The 20,000-nt window shown below is 54.4% G+C and overlaps 1 protein-coding gene across 4 annotated transcripts in view; it reads left to right on the forward strand.

Annotated features, from left to right (window-relative positions):
• OPHN1 (oligophrenin 1) overlaps positions 1-20,000 on the forward strand; it is a 62,617-nt gene that overhangs the window by 1,385 nt on the left and 41,232 nt on the right. For all 4 annotated transcript variants that reach the window (XR_010834862.1, XM_067005232.1, XM_067005230.1 and 1 more), the window contains exon 2: positions 18,389-18,484. Coding sequence is in view for 3 of the 4 variants with exons in the window: in XM_067005232.1 (XP_066861333.1) it covers positions 18,389-18,484 (96 nt within the window). In the remaining variant the exon portion in view is untranslated. The remainder of the gene's footprint in view (positions 1-18,388; positions 18,485-20,000) is intronic.

Below are 20,000 nucleotides of genomic sequence, written 5' to 3' on the forward strand. Positions count from 1 at the left end.
CAGGGGGAAAAAATAAAAAAAATAAAAAGGATTTCAAATAGCCTCTTTGTTAATGTAAATATGTTGCTCTTTCCTAATTGCTTTGGTCAAAACAGTTTCCCTTTTTAATGTTTATAAGCCCTCGTGCGAGCTCGCTGGGTACCCGCCGCGCTGGGATTTTGCTGGCTCAGCAGACCCTTCCCACCAAACTGGCTGGCGAGGGAGGAAGGGAAGAAGTGGGAAGAAGCCGCGTTCACCAGATGGCACGGTTTACCCCCCAGAACTCAGGAAACCTGAAATTTCTTGCCTGCAATGATGTGGGCGTGTTCTTGTTTTGTCTTTCAGGCTGAAGCTGAGCAAGCAGGCGCAGGAAGCGCTCCAGCCCGCTGGGGACAGGCTGGGAGGGTGCCAGGGTGCTGCCCACCCACCGGTGGGCTCGGCCGACCCCTGTGGCTCCCACCTCATCCGTGGTAGCTGGGGGCTTGCAAAAATACTGGTGTCTTCCCCTCCGAATCCTGTCCGCATAGGGCTGTAGTTAGGACTCTGGGGCCAGGAGCTGTCTCGTTGCCTAAGCACCCTAGGTTCATTAAGTCCCACTTCCCGGTGAGGGGTGATTCAGCCCTGCTCCTTGGTGGAGCTGTGGGATGTGTCCCTCAGCAGCAGGGAGGCAAAGGTAATGGCAGCCCTACCAGGAGAGAGAGAGAGAGTTCTTCGTTAAGGGTAAAGCGTTCATTAGGGTGATTGCTCTCATTAGACCTGTTACCTGAAGACTCAGAGTTGTGAGGTTTTTGTCCCGGAGCTCATTAGCAGTCACCACGGACTCAGAATTAGTATTTACAGGAGAACACAACAGGTTTTCGCTTGTCTGTAGTCGACAGTCGCCATTAACATTTTAAAAATAAAGTGGCTGTTAGGGTGGGGTTGAAGTAAAGTTTGGGAGAGAACTTGCGAGGGAGGCGGAGCGATGTGCGAGGGTCTCAGGCTGCTAAAACCGAGCCGCAGACGATGCCGATCCAGAGGCAGTGACCTTCGCGTTGCGCGTTTCCCTGGGCGAGGCACGCTGTCGCTGAAACCCCTGGCCAGACTGATCAGGGCATTGGTTCACCGACCGGAGTACAGAGCTCAGGGGACCTGCAAGGTTCATGTTGTCTGGTTGGTCTGATTAGCGAATACGGTGGAACAAGATTTAAAGCAGCTCAATCCCCTGCTTTGCGCGCAGACTCGTGGAAGTGCCGAGCTCCTGCTGCCCCTGGCTGGCAGGCTGTCCTGCCGGACGCCGTGGTGGGAGCCGCAGACCAAGAGGCCCGGGCGCGATGCAGTCTGCCTGGGCGCCAGCACGCGCGTCCTCGTGAATTTGAGGACTCGTTAGCGTTAGGTCAGAGGTTGGACTCGGAGATCTTGGAGGTCTCTTCCAACCTCGGTGATTCTGTGAATTACCCGAGCGCGGCAGCGTCCGCGCGGCGTACCAAGAAAAGTGCGGTTCCCCACGGTGGGGAAAGGGCCTGCTGCGCCTCTGCGTGATCTGCTGGGAACAGTCCACGTTTAGGCTCAAAAACCTGTTGGTTTTGAAAGTTAGAGCTGTCTCAAGCTACCTGTTGGGCAAGAAAACCTAGCGGCAACCTACCGGCTGGGCAGGAGCGTTCTAGCAGAATCTCTAGAGGCTAACGCAGAAAGCAAACAAACCGAAACAAAAGCTACCCTACTTGGTGGCACTTCAACGCAAGCGGCACAAGCCAGGCCCCCAGCACCTCTCTGATAAGCGCTATTTCAGTGACTTCCATTTGAAGATACTTGGAGGGCCTCTGACTTTTTTTTTGTAGCACGTTTGCCGGTAGGTCGATTCACTGGTACTGTATTTGTAGCTGATTAATAGGTGACCTCGAGCGCAAATTCTTAAACAAGTCCTTCAAGTACTTGCAGGACTTGTTTAAGAACAGGCTTGAGAATGCATGCGGTGCCCTTGGAGGAGGGCAGCCCTGTGCCGGCCAGCAGCGGTGCTCGCGGTGTCCCTCGCGGTGTCCCTCGCGGTGTCCCTCGCGGTGTCCCTCGCGGTGTCCCTCGTGCCACCCTGCCTGTGCGGGCAGCGCCGAGGCGGCCGGTGGCCCCGCGCGGCTCCGCGAGCGGCCGGTGCTGCAGCGCTTCGCTGGGAGCACGGCGCGGGCTGACATCTGTGCGAGCGCTGTGCTCGCTGAGCTCCTCCAGCCTCTCGAGGGATTCAGAGAAGTCGGGTGGTGGTTTTCCCAGCCAGGTCTGATGTGTTACCTGCCGAAATAACCAGAACAGCACGCGGCTCTCCTGAGCGCCATGCGGCTGCCCGCGTCCCGATGCGTGCTCCTGCGCGTTGCCTCCCTTGTAAGGGCTTTGTTCTCGACTGAAAAACCCGCGGCTGACTGCGCGTAGGGCACCGTGAGGTGACTGAGTGGAAGATTGTGCCAAGTGAGAAACAGAACTGACTAAAGCAAAGATAAATATTGTTCACTTGTATTAAGCTTGGGCTTAGAAGTCAAAGATAGCAAATGAAAAGGTTACTTCAAGACAGAAATAGGAGTGGTTTTTGTTGCAAAGTTGGCCGTATCCCTTCCTTTTCGTGCCAAAAGCGCTCAGAGTCGCTGGAAGAGCCAAGTGACCGCGTTACTCCTATATGTTGCCCTGCTGCCGCCGGAGGTGGGCCTCGACCGCGGCCCTGCCGGGGCTGCCGTGGGGCTGGGGCTGCCTCAGCCCCCGGGAAGTGCCGGGGCCGCGCTGAGCCCCGGCGCGAGGTACGGGGCAGGTCGGAAGGGAGCAAAGCTCAGGTGCGCGGTGCCTGCGCTCACCTCTCTTGAGGGAGGGCTGACGTGGCAGGCTCAAAGTGCAGTCGCTTTTCTTCCAGGCTTAAAAGGCAAAGAAAGGTGTTGAGGCTGCCTGTTGTACGGCACCGTGCGCCTGTCTGCCCTGGACTGGCAGTCGCTACTACCCACCTGACAAATCGTGTCTGGTCCTTCTGAAATCTTACGGTTTCTTGAAAATCAGCAAGCAGCCTGCGTGCTTGAGGCAGCAAACGAGTGTGCTAGGATGCAGGTGACTAGGCAGCATCGTAGTCGTCGTAAGAATGGGTTATTTATGTCATTTTCTTTCTGTGGCTCAATACGCTCTTTTATTTGGGGGGGGATCTCTTCTTTTTCCTGCATTCTGCTGTGTGTGCTTATCTGTGCAAAAACATCTACTTTCCCCCGGTCTTTGATCCTCTCCTGCAATTATCTATCAAATGGAGCTCGATAAATATCAGGTAGAGGCTGTTTTTACTAATGTGTGAGTGCTACAGTGGTTTAAGCTAGCTTTTGAAGCTGGAAGAGCTTTGAGTTCTCATGCCTATGTTGCATAAGTGCTTTTGAACTCTGTTTCTGTGTGGCGTAAAGTTGTGCAGATTGCTTGGGAATTTGCATGCCGGTTAATCAGCTTCTCCAGGCAGCGTAAGCTTTTATCCTGGAAGGGCAGCGCTACGAACGAATGTGCAGAGGTGTCCGTGCCTGCAGAGCACGCAGGCGTCAGTAGCAGAAGAGACTGGGTGGGCTTTTCTCTGCAGAGGGTGGGTTACTCGCGGGGAAGGCCCTGCCTTCGTCCGCTTCCCCTGGCAGCCGCCGCAGGGCTGTGCGGGCAGGGTCGCCGCTCGGCGCGGGGCTCTGCAGCCGCCAGCGCTGCTCTCGACACATTATGGTGCTGCCGTCAGGGACGGTGCTTGAGGATTCAGTGCTTTGGAGTGCAGAAAGCAGCGTGTCAAGGAAATGTAATATTTTAATGAGATTAAAGCAGCCCTGCGGCGGTCTGTCGGATTCTTGCAGAAAACCCATGTGCTATTTCATGCACAGTCTGTAGACAAAGGCTTGAATCCGTAGCGATAAGGTTTCTGGCTGTTGGTACAGTGCTTTAGATCCAGATGCTGGGTTTTGCCCGTGTGCGAACAAAGCCAAAGCTCTCTGGAAAAGGGAGGAAGAAGAAGGAGCTCTGTCCCACGCGTGCCCCTCGTCTGCTGCTGCACGAAACGCGGGAGCTCTCCGGGCAAACATTAGCTCTGCGCTCCACAGAGCTGGGCATCGAGGAGCTCGCATTTAAAACTCTCCTGTTGCACAAAGACAGCTTAGTTGTGAGCCAGCATATGGCACGTTAACGAAGATGTGCACAGAAACCGTCCGTGTGGGTGCACAGAGCCCTTCTGTCTCGCGGAAAGCCGCTCGTCGGGCTGCCCAGTGTGCTCGGGGGAGCCCGGAGCCCAGCCAGGACGTGTGTAAACAGCCTCCGATGCCACCGGTCAGGCAAGAGCGGGGAGACTGCTCCTGCGTCCAGGATCGCGGTACAGCTGCCACCGAACCCATCCAGCTTGTTAAAAACCGCTCTGTTCTCCTCTCTCCTCCGCTTGTCTCCTTGCACTTCCATGGGCCTCGAGCAGCAGTCAGCACCTGGAACGGGTGCAGGATCAGACCAGGCTCCCAAAGCAGGGAAGCAACAGCTTAGGGGCGCGTTATCGGGAAGAACACACACAGCTTACTTGCTGCTTCCTGAGATCTTCTTTGGCTGTGAGCGCTGCAGGGCGCCTGTCTGCAGCTGCCCAAACTGGGGCTGGGTGGGTTCAGCGGGCTGTCCAGACCCTCTGCCTCGCTGCTGGCCTTGGAAATTGAGGGAGTCTGAGAAAGCTTCACAGAGAATAAAGAGAGGCCCCAGTCTGCCGGCTGTCCCTCTGAGCTGTCACTAAGTCTCCTGAAGAGAGCTGCCGTGGGAAGCCCCCAGCTGAAAGGACACCTTCCCCCTTTTTCCTGGAGCGGACTACAGTACAGCAGTTAGTGTTAAGCCGTTTCTGGACTTTAGTGGGGGAAAAATGACTTGCTGGAAAATACATCACTCTCCTGTAGCAATAACGTCTGCCTGCGTTTCTCCGCTCCTTACTTGTCTTCTCCGTCCTTGCTGTGGGTTTCCTCCAGCTACGGCTGGTCAGATGCTCGCTGACACGTGCAGAAAATTCCTTCCTTCCTTGCTGGGTTATCGTAGCCACTGCTTTCCGACACTTGTCCTGGTCCTTACAGGAGGGTTTTCAGAATCATGTGTAGTTACTGTAGATATCTTTAATTTTTTTCTCCTAATTTCTCAGCTCTCATTGTCTGAAAAGACAGCAGACCAACTTAAAAGCAACAGATCGTTTAGGGGACATGTTGTATAGACCTAGACACCTCCTAGACTTAAACCACATACATCTTCAAATTCAGGGTGTCAAGGACGTGCTAATTTCGCCAAGAACCGTTGATTTCCTGCATGTTTCTCCTCTCCAAGGAGAAGCGTGCAGTAATACAATGCAAGTCTTACGGCTTTGAAGAGATCCACGTGCTCCTGAGCATGGCTGCGCCGCGGGGCTGGCGGTTTGTGCTGTCTGGGTGCAGGGTGGCAGCAGGAGCGCCTGGCGGCACGCACACAGACCCTGGGAGGCGCAGAGCCCGCAGAGTAACTGCATGGCTGCGTGTGGGAGAGACCACAGCGTCCTGCGGTAGTGGTATCAAACCACGCCATTTACAGAAGTGGTGATGGAAGTGCTTTGGCTTTGGGGTTACCGACAGAATTGGATGTGCGTAAAGATACCCAACAAACGTGATTCCTTTCTCTGAAAAATCACATGGCATTTTTTTCTGGGTGCCTATCTCTGTGTTTCTGGGAGTGAGAACTCAAAATCCCCACGCCCTAGAGCACTTCTGGAGCAGTGCTCAACTTGCAAAATACTTTCTGTGTCTTTATGTCAACACAGCAGACTTGAGCTCACGTGCCACTGACAGTTCTCCCCGTTGAGCTTTTCCACTCCCGTGGAGCATGCTTGGGACAGGTGGAAGAGGGGAGTCTCCCTGCAGCCCAGCGGGCGGTGAAGACGCTCATTTTCCTGGGCGTTCGGCACTGTGCACAGAACTGAAGGTCCCAAGGTGGCACAAAGCTAAAACAGATGTGCCTTAACCAGAAACTGAAAAACAAACAAACAAAACAAAGCGAGTCACCCCCCAAAACCTAATCTTCAGATGCAGGCAGGAAGGAAAAGGAGCCTGCACAGTATCTGCGCGCTCCAGTTGCGAGGCATATCTTCCCCTTGCTCCGGGGCTCACTGCTGTGCGTTTGTTGGATGTCGCTCCTGGCTGGATGCAGCTCGCTGCCCCGCGTGCCGGCGCTGCCCTGCCTGGCCGCGTGGCTGGAGCCGCTGGCCGCTGCTGTGCCCGGCGGCAGGACGGCTTCGTGTCGGCTCCTGCCCCCGGCAAGGGCTGGATCCCGGTCACGTCCTGGTGGCCTGCGCGAGGGGTGCTCAGGGCAGGGTTTGGAGATGGGAGGCGCCGGGCAGGGCTTTTGTCTGAAGCCGCTTCCTGCCTGCCCCGCTGCAGCAGGTGCCAGCCCCTTCTCCGTGCCCACCCAGGTGCTGCTGGAGCGTGCTGCGGTGCAGCACTCGGCCAGCTTACAACAAACCAACGTGCATTGTTTCGTGGGGGCATTTTCCAGCCTGGGTCCGCGCCCTGAGCCGCTTCCCAGCGCGGTGCCACAGACGGCCATGGCCCTGCGGAGAAGCAGTGCCCATGGTGGCAGGGAGCGCAGCCGGCGGGCGCGGAGCTGTCTGCCCGCACGGGAATCGCATCGGGGCGCACGGCTGTCTTGTGAGAGCTCGGCTGCCTGCATCGTCACGACAGGCAAGATCACGAAATTGAAGGGTTTTGATGTGTTTCTGTATTTTTTCTTCCGCTGCACGAGACATGCATGCAGCTTTTCATCCATCTTCTGTTGCCTTTCTTGGCTTCTTCCCTGGAAGGATGTGGGTGTTATCCATGTTTTGTAACGTGCCTCAAAGTCCATGGGCTCGCAGCAGCGCTGCTGCTGACTAAAGAGTTTCCTCTTGAGTCACCGTATGAAGACTCAGCTTTTCTGGCTTTTTTCTTGAGAAATTTTTTGAATATTTCAGTTATTAATTCTGTTGGTAGCATGTTGGTAACTACAGATGTGGCCTCCCCATTCACCCGCAGGCGTCCCGTGGGTGGCTCCTGCACCACTGCGGCGTGGCGCTGGGTCCGGTGTGGTGCTGGGCTTGGCAGCGCTGCTCCGCTGGTGCTGTGCCGTGCTGTGCCCAGCCTGGCAGGAGCGCGGAGCTCCGAGCCGTGGTGCCCCGGCGTGCGTCCAGGCTGGGGTTCGGCAGGAGCTCTGTGCTGGCTGCACAAAGCAGCGCCGCTGCCACCCCTGCCGTGGGTGTCTGGGCGCAGGAGCAGGGCCCTGTCACTGGGACCGCCACTGCTCAGCGATGTTTTGGGAATTACAAAGTCTCTGTGCAGTTTGAAGAACCGTGGTGTTCACGGAAAAGAAATGGCAAACTTTTTTGCTGTGAGCAAATAGCTCTACTTTACAGGTATTGAACGCTCCAGAATGAAAGCTCCTTTGAAACTGCTGGTGAAATTCAGCAGGCAGCAATTATTTTTCATACTAAATGTTAAACGAATGTTTCAAACAGTGTAAAACTATTACGTTAGTGCCTGATAATTATGAGGAAAATGCTTGCGGAAACTTCTCGGTTTTGTGTTGGTGATGTTGAACTTTTCTGTTGGTTTGTTTTGAGTCGTAGACTGCTAATTGGTGTCAGGATCTCCTCTGGGAGATGTGATCCTCCAGCTACTGCTGGATCTTCGTCTCTTGGACATATTCAAAAAGTTCCTTTGCAGCTGGCATCCTTTTTTGTCACTTAGCTCTCCGTTCAGGTAAACACAGTCACATTCATGTGTTGTTTGAATGATGATAAGAGCAGTTGAATAGTCTGAGATAACATTTCTAAATATACGTAGAACACAGAACTCCAACCAGCCACCGAGTTGCTCTCTGCAGTCTGTTTCCCCCTCCTTTTTTTATCCGGTTTCTGTTCCTCCAGCCAAGACTGATTATGAAGTGCTGAGGCCAGATATTTTAAAAACAAGAGTAATTTCATTAATCCTACTGAACTTGCAGCTGTGAAAACAAAGGACAACGAACACGACCTGCTTTTTGCTATCACGTGCAGGCCGGGGACCTGCTGGGTGCACGGGCCCCGTCTGTCCCGCAGCGGCAGAGGCACAGGACCCGGGGTCCCCTCCGAGGAGGCGCCCAGCGGTGGCGAGGGGAGCGAGGCTGCCGGCCTCCCTGGGGGGACTGCGGGCAGACGGGGAATTTGTGCCGCCGTGAGGGGGCTGGAGACCCTCCGTGCAGCCTTCGGTCCCGTGGCTGCCTTCGGAGCAGGGGGTGGTTCTCATACGTGCCCCGCTGGTGCTGCTCGGGGCCGGCCCCTCTCTCCTCACGGCAGCACAAGGAGGGCGGCGTGGGGCTGGGGTGCGCGGGCCCCTGCCCGTGTGTGGGCCGCGGGGCAGGGAGCAGCCACGCGCGAGGGCGAACACAGTGCCGCGGCCGGGTGCTGAGCGGCACCGCACCGCTCCTCGGCGGCCGTGCGATCCCCCTCGTGACTCCTGTGGCCTCCTGCCCGGCCCTCGGCGCTGTTATCCCAGGGAAACTCTGAAATCATCGCGCGAGGGCTGAGCCGCCTGCTCCGCTCCCTTGCTGAGGCGATCCCAGAAAGCGCGTGGGTCGGCTCGCCTCGCCTCGCCTCGCCTCTCCGGGAGGTGGGCTGCTGGAGGGAAGCCTCCGATGGCTTTGCCGATCACAAGATCTCTCTGTGGGGACTGCAAGTGCTCAGGCCCGGATAAGTGTCTGTTGTTTTCATGTTTGTTTTCCCAGCCTTCGTGCTGCTTGTGCGGCCGGGAGCCGCGGCTCCTGGAGCACGCCCCCAGCTGCCGCCTGTGCCAGAGCCGCCCTGCCGAAAGCTGGTGCTCTTCACTCAGCGTCCTTCGGGCCTGTCCCCGGGGCTGGGGAGGACCGTCAGGAAAGGAGGCTGGCCTCATGTGGTATCGAGATAAACGCGGGTGTCGGTAGGTACACAGCAGCCGCCTGCGGAGCCCTCCCAGAGCGTGCTTGGGATTTACCGATTGCCTTAGTACAAAAACACCCGCCCCACCTTCATCTCCAGCGTTTGTGCCTGCAGAGCAGGAGCTGGGCAGCATTCCTCTCGTGTCTGGGCTCTCAAGAGGCTCTCCTTCATTTGCTCCAGTTTAATAAATTCCAGGGAGGTGCTGCATAATTTCCCATTCTGGCGATGGTTTGATGAGACACCGGGTAGTCTGCAATTTTCGCAGGTCTAGTGAGAAGACTCCCCTGGGGAGGAAATGTGGCCACGGTCCTTTGATCCACTGTGGTCTTCACGAAATGTATTTTCCTTTCCATCACGGTAGCTGAAGTGAAATACAAAAGCTACGAATTTCCTGAGGGTTCAGGCTCTGCCTGGAGCTCAGTTGCGATCTAAGGGATCCATGCCGTGTGAGTCTGGGATGAAATAATGAATGAGGTGGGCTGACTGCAACTGCGCTCCCAGCAGAGGGATGTTTGCCAGCTACTTTGATCTTCTGGGGCGGTAGGATCTTTTTCTGAATGCAACTTTTGTGTAAACCTGGAGTTAAAATTAATGAAGAAAACTTGGTTATTTCCCCTATGATATACTGGATGAACGTCTTGACATAAAGGATTGAGATAAGTTATAGCTGCATTATTTCTTAATGCGTATTTCAACATTTCTGTTGATTTCTAAGGCTGCTCGTCTTTGTAACTCCCATCTCAGTTAGTCATGTGCTCTGCCCCATCTCCCTCATGTCTTTTTCCAGTTTTGCTGAGGGAACTACTCCAGCTTTGCAGAACTGCTGGATGGGTCTGAAAGGCCAGAAAAATGCCAGCGGTGAAAAATTGTTCTTTCAGGAGTCGAGCGTTCAGAGTCTAGTTCTGCCTCCTGCTCGTGATGAGGAGCATTAAGTTTTGACTGGAGCCAACAGCACTGGAAGTGGTTTTGCCAGCAGCAGCGGCGATGCTGTAGTGCCGCTCTTTGCGGGGAGAGCAGGCGGGTACCAGCGCCTGCGTCCCTGCCTGGCCCGGCACGAGCTGGCTGCGCTGAGTGAATGCCCTGCGCTTCGCAGGGAGATCGTGGCTGTACTGAAATGGCAGAAGCAAAATCATAAAAAATAAACCCGATTCTGTCCATTATAAAAACAAAAAAAAGTGGCCTCGGGTGCTGCTCTGCAGGAAGGCAGGCCAGCTCTTCCTCAGCCAGTGGGTGTCTGTGTGGGAGTATGGTCTGCTCTGTGTCTTTGCTTTAATATGTGGCTTTGTTCCTTGCTCGTCTTCACGTCAATGTTACCTGCATCCCTCACTTGCCGTTTTCTCCAAAACAGACTGAAGAGCCCCAAAACTTTTGTTTCAAGCTATGCCTTCTTTTCCTCTTGTGTTTGCAGCTGACAGCCCTGAGCTAGGTGGAGGGGTGCACGGTCCCGCGGCAGACCCAGCAGAGCAGCCACCGGCCTTCCCGGTGGGGGCAGGCGGGCAGTCAGCTTCCCCCAGGCTGGCACCTTCCTAGAGGTGGGACTCGTAGTCAGTGCTGAGTGGGAAATGAAACTAAAGCTCTCTGCCTTCTTCTTGCTGTCTCCCAGGGGTGGCACAGTCGGTAATGCAGGACCCCTGAGTCTGTGCTCGAGCCTCCTCCATCCCAGGGAACAGGGAGAAACGCTCTCCAGAAGAGGAGGACCTGTGCCGGTTTGGGCTTTAGAGGGACCAGGGGGAGTTGGAGGAAATGGTACTGATGCTTTGGCAGGCGCTTCCCCCGGGCTGCGGGACAGAGCACGGGGCGTGCTGTGGGTGAGCTGAGCAGCCCCGCACGCCCATCTGCCTCTGCACAGGACCTTGTTCACGGCTGTCCCTTTCCTCTTGGACAGCATCCTCCAGAGGCCGTCCTGCTGCAGCGGTGGCAAGCCTTGCATGCTTGCTTTTTGTTTTTTGTTCTTTTTTTTGTCTGTTTATTCACTTCTTGAGCTGCTGCGTTGCACCCTTCAGAGCTGGAGGACAAGGGAAGGACTGGAAGGCTCCTCCAGCCCGCTCGCACTTCGTGAGCTCCTCTGCAGTCGCAGGGAAGCGGCTGGTCGGGAGGCTGGCAGTCTCCCGGTCGTGGCAGCCAGGAAAGCTGCTGCGCTTTTAATTTCTGTGATCTTTGATCTAGCGTCACGAAGCTTGCCAGCTTTTCTGAAGCGCAGCAGGTATGGTGTAGCAGGTTCCCCTCAGTCAGTAAAGGAGATAAGGCAAGCAGCAGAAACATATGATTAATGTGAACAATTGCTGTGTTGGTCTTTTGCTTGTGTTTGTTTTGCTTGTTTGTTTTAAACTAAACGGTAAGGAAATAAACATGCCCGTCAAGCAAGTTTGTGCACTTAACAGAAGGGGGGCAAGGAGCAGAATTTATGGGAACAAAAAATTACGGCATGGATAGGAAGCAAACCAGGGTGGCAAAGGTAGCAGGGTGGTATGCAAGTTTAGTTAATGATACACAAGGCGAATCCCAGCTTGTAACGCAAAAGGCTCTACAAAAGGTAAGAAGAGGTATGTACAAGTAGGTAGGTACAGTTACTGAAAAATGTATTTGTACCTGAACTGCAGCCCCGCTCTATTCCCTGGAGTCTGCGCTAGATCAACCACAGCAGTGAAAAGGCAGTTTATAAGAGAGACAGTCAATAACGCACCAATTAAATAGAGAAATGATAAATACATAACGAAAGCATTAGGCATTCAGTAAGATCCTTTGCAAGAGAAACGTAAAACACAGCTAAATGTAGCAAGTTATTTTTAGAAGCTCGGGCTAGCCATTTATTTCTGGCAAATGGAAAACCCAAGTCAGCGTGTGAAAAATGACCTTTGTAAAACGTGTCAGTATTTCTGAATCTCCACGGTGGCCAGAAAGCCTTTGAGGCATTTGCAGACAACTTGCCATGGGTTAATGCGGAGCGCTGCCTACTGTATAATGGGCCATTGTGTAATTACCTGGCGGTGAGCGTCTCGTGTATGGAACAGCTGGAGTGCTATTTTCTAGCAAGTTGCTTGTGTGGATTTGGGACTACCTACAAGGCTAACCGGAAGATTTTTTTTTTCTCTTCTGAAAAAATCAACATGTTTTTGTGCTCAAGCAGCTGTAGAGTACTGTTCCGGACTGCTCTGTGAGTCAGGACGTATTACTCACTTTCTTAATGACACATCTGCGTGCAGGCAGGGTAGCTTCGTTGATTTCAGAGTTGAGGTATTTTGGTGGGACAATGTTTGGGGACTTTGTGGAGTTTGTACACACCGTGTAAGTACAACGGCTCAGAGCAGAATCTGGCACCCTGGCCAAACGCTTTGTATGTCGGCTGGTGAAGCTTCCCTGCCAGCACAGAGAATCCTCTGAACACGGTGGGGTCGGGTACACGTATGCAAAACCTCATCTCTTGGATGGTAACATGGATGAACTCTCTTTTATACAACTCCCTGTAAAATTATTCAGTGGGAGTTGCTAACAATGGACACATTCTTTTCCCCTCAGGGATTACAACCCTCCCTTTCTCATGCAGGAGAAAAAATGGTATTTCTCATGTTCTGCATATCCCGTTGCACAACTCTCCACGATGAGCTAGAAAAAGTTCTGAAGTGACCAGGCTTGAGAAGAAATGTAGGTGCATGCGTCCTCGGCTGCTGTACGTCAGGGTTTTGTAACATTTCCATGAAAAACTGGATTTCCAGAGTTTTATTTTTTTTAAAGAACAAAGCATTTGGTTTTGCTGTTTGTTTTCAATCTGGAAAAGAGGAAAGCAAAATGCAAAAACAGAGCGCCTTATGCATTTGGTCTGTTTATTTGTGTTGCCAGAGCTCAAAAATCGCTTTGGGTTTTCCTTCTTTCAGCATGTAGGTAAGCTTCGGGCGGTGCTAGGCAGCTGCGTGCCCGACTTAGGTTAGCAAAGGAGCTGCCGAACCCTGTCTCTGCTTCAGCCACTGAGCCCTTCTGGAGCAGGAGCAGTGCTCCAATAGCTTTTTCCTGGGGTGACATAAAGGTGGTCCTGGTTTGCCAGATGCTGAAAGTGAAACGAAGGGGGTGAAATGAAGGGTTCAGCGAGGGGATGCTTGGGCATCGATAAACCTCTCGGAGGGTGCTGGCAGTCTGCTCCCAACAGATTTGGAGCGCGTGCTCTGCAACTTCTCTTCTGTGCAGTGGGGTGTTTATCGTTTTTTTCCAGTGTTTATTTCTAAAAGTCACACTGCTTTCTCTGCATCTGTTACACCCAAGGTCACGTTGTGTCTCTGGGGCATTAAATGAGGCAGGCCAAGCACAGCCCTCTTTGTCTCGTGCACAGAGGTGCTGGTGGTCTCTAGCTGTCCCCAGCGGGTTGGCTGTGGCATTTCTATTTTTATGTACTCGGGGAAGCCTTTCACTCGGCAGCAGGTGACCATTATAATCCTGCAGAAGTTTGAAATGAGAAACCCCATTTGTTCCTTGCTGAACAGGGTGTGGGCATCCTTGAATAGCTGCAATCTATAGAGGTGACTTTATATATACACTAATGTAATGGAAATTTATTCTTGTAGCTTGGAAAGTGTCGGGGCTGTACCTGGCGCTTGTTCTCTCCCTCTTGCCAGATGCCATTTGGTTAGTGCTGTCCTGTGTGGAAGGATTGGACTTTATTTTTACTAGAAGAGTAAATTATTGTTACCACAGATTGCTAAGGCTGGCATCATTTACTGAACACTGCAAGGAGAGAGTCCTAATGGATTTTTGATTGAATTCATTTTGGTGAGTTTCCATGGAAACAAGCCGTACCAAGCAGGCAGGGTCCTCAAAACTGACGTGAGGCCATCAAATGTTCCTGCTGCTGGGCAGGAATGAGACTGCGCCTGCTTTTTGCGTGCCATTCCTGGCTTGCAGAAGGAGCATCATCCCCCCGTGACCGTCCGGCTCTCGGCACGCTGCTGGGGCCCTGCAGGCCGTGGGGCCACCTCCGTGCCGCCGGGCTTTGGGCGTGAAAAGCAGGGAGTGGGCAGGGGCCGTGCATTTGGCAGCCGTGTATTTGCATCAGAGGGGGAAAATCTCCAAGTTTCTGCTAAACGAGGGGAAAATACAGATGCTCTGCCTGGGGGCCCTTGTGTGATCCACGGGCACAGGCTCGTGCTGCAAGTCCCGCAGGGGCCCAGCCCTTGATGCGTGAGCGTCCGCTGTTCCTGCTGCGCTCGGGATGCCAGCAGGCGCTTCTGCAGCAGGGGAGGATGCCAGAACCATCCCTATGTCAATTTGCCAATAGGCATCTCCATCAGAACAATAACACTCCTAATACCATAAGAGTACCCGACGCTGTCTTTGTGTGTATATATAGGATTTGTCAGAAATCGGTGTTCAGCCAAGGCTCCGTACGTGTACAAAGACGAGTAACGTGGGTCAGTAGGAATCTGGTTTCCATTAAACGATCTTTGAGAGCCATGCCAGACGCTAGCAGCACCGCTTCTCTTTCCAACTAGTTCAGTTCTTTCCTAACCCTAAATCTTGAATAATTGTTCCCCTATAAAGAATTTGTCTTCCAGCACTGGACGCCGCTTGCCTCCCTGCCCCTCTGACCACGCTGAGCTCACGGTGCCACCACGGCTGTCCCCACAGGGGCAGCCCCTCAGCTTCTTGCGCCCTCTGTCAGGGACCGTCCCCTCCCGCTTCCTGGCCCCTCTCTGAGCAGCGTCCCCAGCACCGTGGTGACATTCGCTGCCCTTGCACAGAGCCTTCCAAGGTGGCGGCTCTCCTCTGATGGCAGGACGGCTCAGGGCACGCAGCAACATCCATCATCACTCCTTGTTCTTTTGCCATGTGGATCCTGAGTGGTTTGGGGCAGTGACTGGGCTTTATTCAGTTCGGGAAGTTTTCTGTAGGCGTGGAAAATTACTGAGGTTGTTTGATTAAGTAGAATAAATGATGCTCTCCGAGGAGGACGTACCGCTGTCCCTAGATCCCAAAGAAAGAAAGGGAAGAGGAATGGAAACCTGGGCTGAGCTGGCCGGTGGTTCCTGAGACGCTGCACTCTGTCGTTGACACCTCCTTGCTGTCGCAGGGCCACAGCTGTAAGGTGCCGAAGGCTGTGTGTGAGTGCCCCGGCTGCTGCCGGGGTCAGATCCTGGCTCGGGGGGACTGCAGCACGTGAGTGTCCGCGCGGCGCAGGGACGCTTGCCGGGGCCGGCTGGTTCAGCGCCTGCAGGAGGAGGGCCGGGCCACATGCTGACACTCGGCCAAGGCCTCGCTCAGCACTGAACATCAGCGGAAGGAGCGACTTCGCTGCGTTCGGGTCTGAGCGGCGAAACCAAGCTGCTGCCCTTCCTGCTGCAAGAGAGAGCCCCGGCGTCCGGCCTGCCGAGCGGGGATTTCTGTCGGATTTTCAGGGACTGTGACGAGCACCTGGGGAGCCAGACTGTGGGCAGTGGCTGCACCTCGGGGCCAGGATGGAGGTGCTGGAGTGACCGGAGCTGGCCGTGCTGCTGCGGTCCCCAGGGCACGGCCCGGGCGATGCCGACTCGCCCCGGCGTGGGGGGAGGCTGGTGCCGGAGCAGCCCCGCAGCCCCGTGCCCTGGTGCGCTCGCTGCGCTCACCCCAGCACGTTCCTTCTCCCAGATGGAACCGAGCGGTGCCAGACTCAGCAAGGGGCTCGAGTCTTTTTTCGCCACTAAGCTAATGTGAGATGTGGTTTATAGCGTGTCCACCTGGATTTGCTTCAGCCAGAAACTTGGCAAAGGCCAGACAACTTTTTGAAAGGAAAATGTAACTTAAATCGGTTCTACTGGTTCTTTTTCTTTTTTTTTTTTTTTCTGGTGAAAAATATATTGCCTTTGGCTTTTTCAAATCCTTCTCTGCTATTGCCCTATCCAGTTTCTATTAAAAAAAAGAGAGAAAAGGACAACAGCTAGCCAAGGACAATTTCTCCGATAGCGGGACTAGATGCTGTGCTGACACACACCATGGAAAAACGCCGTGTGCACCCCTCAGCCCAGGCCAAGCTGCCAGGAGCGTGACTTGCGTGTGCAGCCGCTCTCCTGGCTCCCGGGGGTGCGCGGAGCTGTTCCTGGCCGGCCCCGGGGTGCTGAGCCCGGACCCGTGGAGCGGCACGGCACGCCTTGTGCTCACGGACCTGCTTGGCGTGTAAATGGGGCCATTTGGAATTCAGCCACTAATGAACTTGGGCAAGGTGTGGGGAGTGATGAGAGGCTGGGCAGAAGGCAATTAAAAGCTTCCAGCGGAGAAGACAGTTTGCAGGGGAAGAACAAAGATTTGCCTGAGTAAGAAGTGAATAGGAGCCTCCGGGCTCGGCCTCAAGTGTGTGAATACAGTGAATGCTGCAGGGACTGAAAGCGAATTATTTGCTGAGGTTTTCCATCAAATTAATGACATCATTCTGTGCGAGAGTTCACCCATTTACGCTCGCGCTCTCAGGCTCTCCCAGCAGCTGGTTGCTAAATAGCTACATTCAGGCTTGAATCTGCCCATTCAAGGGCAAAGTTTTGACCCTCGGGAGGAAACTGCTGAACAAGGCTTTTGACGGGAAAGAGGGGATTCTGTGCACTCCTAGGCTCCGCTCCTCCCGTGGCTTGGGGCCGGGCTGGATGAAGCCGCCCTTTCTTCTCAGGTCGGCTGCGCTGGGCTCGGGAGCAGTGGGGTGAGGTAAAATCCCGTCTGCTTCACGGGAGTTAGCCCGGCTCTGGGACCGGCGAAGCTGTCCTCCCTCTGCAGGAGGGGCTCGCTGGGCTGTGTTGTGCTGCAGGTCTCGTATCCCCCAGGGAAGCTCCTTTGGGCAGCAGAAAGCAGCAACTGCTTCGTTCCCCCTGCCGCATGGCTTTGGTCAGGACCAGCATCTGTGGCAAGGACAGCCGCGGCCTGTGCGGAGGGACCTGCGGCCCGTTAGCACAGGAGGATGCTCCGTGACCTAGCTGCCTGCTAACATCTGTTCCTTCGCATCTTCCACATTTTCAACTTCCTGAATTTCAGAAATCTTAGACCCCGGTGCACCTCCTCAGAGGAATTCAGGCTGGGACTGTGCCTATAGTTGCTGTCCAAGTTAGGGAAAGCAGCAATGTAAACACAAGTCTAAAATTATTCTTTTGCTTTATTGTCCGCATCCTGTTCGCTGTAGGTCAGGCAGGTTCAGCCTCGTTCTGTTTTTATCTCAGGTGTTAAATTACCCCCTGCAACCGGTTGTAGCTGTGTAGTAAGGTGTGATTGACCTGATGCTGCCACGCACTTTTTACTTCATTTTCTAATTCTGTAAAAGGCTACCAAGGCCTGTTACAGAGCACGTCCCTTCTCAGGCTTTGCTCCCTTGCCTGTTTTACGGCATGAAAGCCAAGAGCCCAAGGCAGCCGTAACCCCGTGCGGACGCTCTGCCTCCCCAAACAGCACCAGGCTGCCTCAGGTCAGGCCATGGTGCTCTCCCTGTGCCCCGTTGCTGCCTGCCCCCCGGGCAGGGGCTGGGGCTGGGGCTGGGGCTGGGGCTGGGGCTGGGGCTGGGGGCTGCGCTCCGCCGGCAGCAGAGGGGCTCGCTGCTCGCCGTGGTGAGACGGTGTCCATGGCTTCCGCAGCTGGCCCGAGGTAGGTGGTTGTGCCCTGCGGGCCTGCTCCGTGTTATTGCTGCCCCGTCCCTGTGGACGCTCCCCGGCCAATGTAATCAGACCGATTCACAACAAAGAAGCCACTGACAAAGTTACGAAGCAGCCACACAGGATGCAAAGACACAAAGGATCCTTTTGGCTAGAAACTTCTCTGGAAAGTCCAAAAATAATTTGGGCTGAGCTACCAACCACCATCAGGAAGTGTCTGTGCTTCAAGACTGCAAGTGTCTTCAGCAGAGGGACGGAAACAGGTCCGAGGGCCATCTGCAAACGCTCGGCAGAGCACAGCGGGAGCTTATTGCCGTCAGCTGGCTCGCCGTCTTCTCCCCGGGCCTGTTTGTTCGGGTCTGACTCCCCTGAAGAGGAGCACTTCCTCTGAATCCTGCTTTTTTCCCCACAGTTATTTTCTGACTCTACAGACTTTGCTCCTTTCTAATTGAAACAACTGCTTAGAGCACTAATTAGCCTGTCTGACAGCACCCGTGCTCAGACGAGACGCTGGTGCGTGAACGGTGCTCGGTCTGTTTGGGGCTCAGCGCTCCCGAGGAGGCGGCGGGCGCTGCGCCTGGGCTGCCGGCTGTCCCGCAGGGAGGTGGCTCTGCCGGCCCGCGCAGGGCGCTGGGCGATCCGTCAGCTGCTGGTGCGGCTGGCTGCAGCCACCAAGTGCGGAGCATTTCCAGCAGCGCCGAGACACTCAAAACACGAATGCTCTCTACAGCTTCCGTTGGTTATTAACACTGCAGCATTTTCTAAAGTGCTTTAAGATCATGATGACTGGATTTTTTTTTAACTGCCTCACTGTAGGTTTTTTACATTCAGGCTAAATTTCTTAAGACTTCCGTGTAACTGCTGCAAAATACACACTCTTTGCTCTGTCCTTTTCCAGGTTACTCATCGGCAGTGCAGAAATTCTCCCAGACTTTGCAGTCCTTTCAGTTTGACTTTATTGGAGACACCCTAACAGATGACGAGATTAATATTGGTAAGTTTTCTTCTTTTGGATGCAAACTTTTACTTAGTTAGAAAACCTCTCCTTCTTTAGGAATTTGCTGGCATCGATGGTTACTAAACAGAATCTGGAGCCAGGTTCCTCAGATGCCAGTTAACGCATAGCGTATCTGTCATGTTACTTGCAGTTTAAAAAGAAGAAAAGCAAAGATACTCAGTAGCATATGTTACAAAGCTGAATTTTGGCGGGTTGAGTTACACATGCTTGATTCCGCAGATAATTTATGGTGGTTTTCTGTGGCTCCAGCCCTCCTCTGCCTGGCCAGCACCGGGAGGATGCGCAGCGCAGCAGGGAGCCGCTCGCTGTCCCCATCCCTGTCCCCTGGGTGGCCCCTGCAGCTAAGCCCTGTCCCCGTGTGCCGGGCAGAGCCGGACTGCAGCAGCTTGGGGCGTTTGGCCTCGTGTCCTGAGCCAGATGGGTGCTGCTCCTAACGCTGCGTGTGCTCTGCTGCAAACATCTTGCAAACACAAAGCAGCCCCGTGCTGTCCTGGAAGAGGCACCGGGCTTTGGACTGCCGGGAGAAACATATTGCTGGATGTGTCATGATATGGAAAATAGTTCCCAGTCTCTGCCTGCATGGAAGGAGGCCTGTGGCACGTGTGTCTCACTGCTCCCCACACATCTGCTTTGGGATTAGCAGTCCTGAGCCTGTTTTCCCACCCTGCCAGCCCAGTGCACGTTGTGTCGATTACAAAGCTGCCAGCTGCGCCCCGGGAGCTGAAGCAAATGCACTGAACACCATAAACCGAGGTTTTCAAGTTAATCCTGCTGTTGGATTAGCTATCGCTGCAGAATGGCCAGAGGAGGGGGGTGGGCACCCCTGCTGCTGGGGGACATCAGGAAGTGCTGCAGCTGCTGGGGGGGTCCAGCCCTGCTGCTGGGCACAGCCGGAGGCACCAGGGGCACAGGCGGTGGGCCACGGAGTGCCCGGGACACGAGGCGTTTATAAAATAGCAACAGCTTTGTCAGGCTGTTGTGTGAACAGCGGCTCCAAGCTGACAGTGCTGATGTCAGGTCTCAGCCGTCACCTAAAAGGGAAGGAAGTAAAGCCTGTTCTCTTGGTTGTTTTATTTAAAGCAGATTGCGGCTTGTCCTTCAAAATCTGATTTCCTCTATGGAAAGTTGCTAGGTGAAGCCTGCTGGAAATGAGTCAGCCTCCAAATCTAATGGAAATAGAGGTGCTGAATTTCCAAACCCATCTGCATAATGGAGGGGAAGACGTTGCATTATAAGCTACCTTCTGGGCATGGAGGGATCTGAAGGCAGCAGCCAGCCGAGGAGAGGAGCATCGCATTGCTGCTGCTGCTGGCAGGCACAGAGCTCCAACGCCCAGCGTGTGCCGCTGCTTCACCACTCCCTGCCCCCGTGCCCAGCGCTTGGCTGGCGGCGGGCGAGGAAGGCAGCTGGAAATGACAGACAGGGTGCAAGGGGACGGCAGGGTGCAAGGGGACAGAGGGCGGAGGAAAGCAAGAACAGATCACAGCACATG

This window comes from Anser cygnoides, chromosome 13, assembly GCF_040182565.1.
Source record: "Anser cygnoides isolate HZ-2024a breed goose chromosome 13, Taihu_goose_T2T_genome, whole genome shotgun sequence".
Taxonomy (NCBI): domain Eukaryota; kingdom Metazoa; phylum Chordata; class Aves; order Anseriformes; family Anatidae; genus Anser; species Anser cygnoides.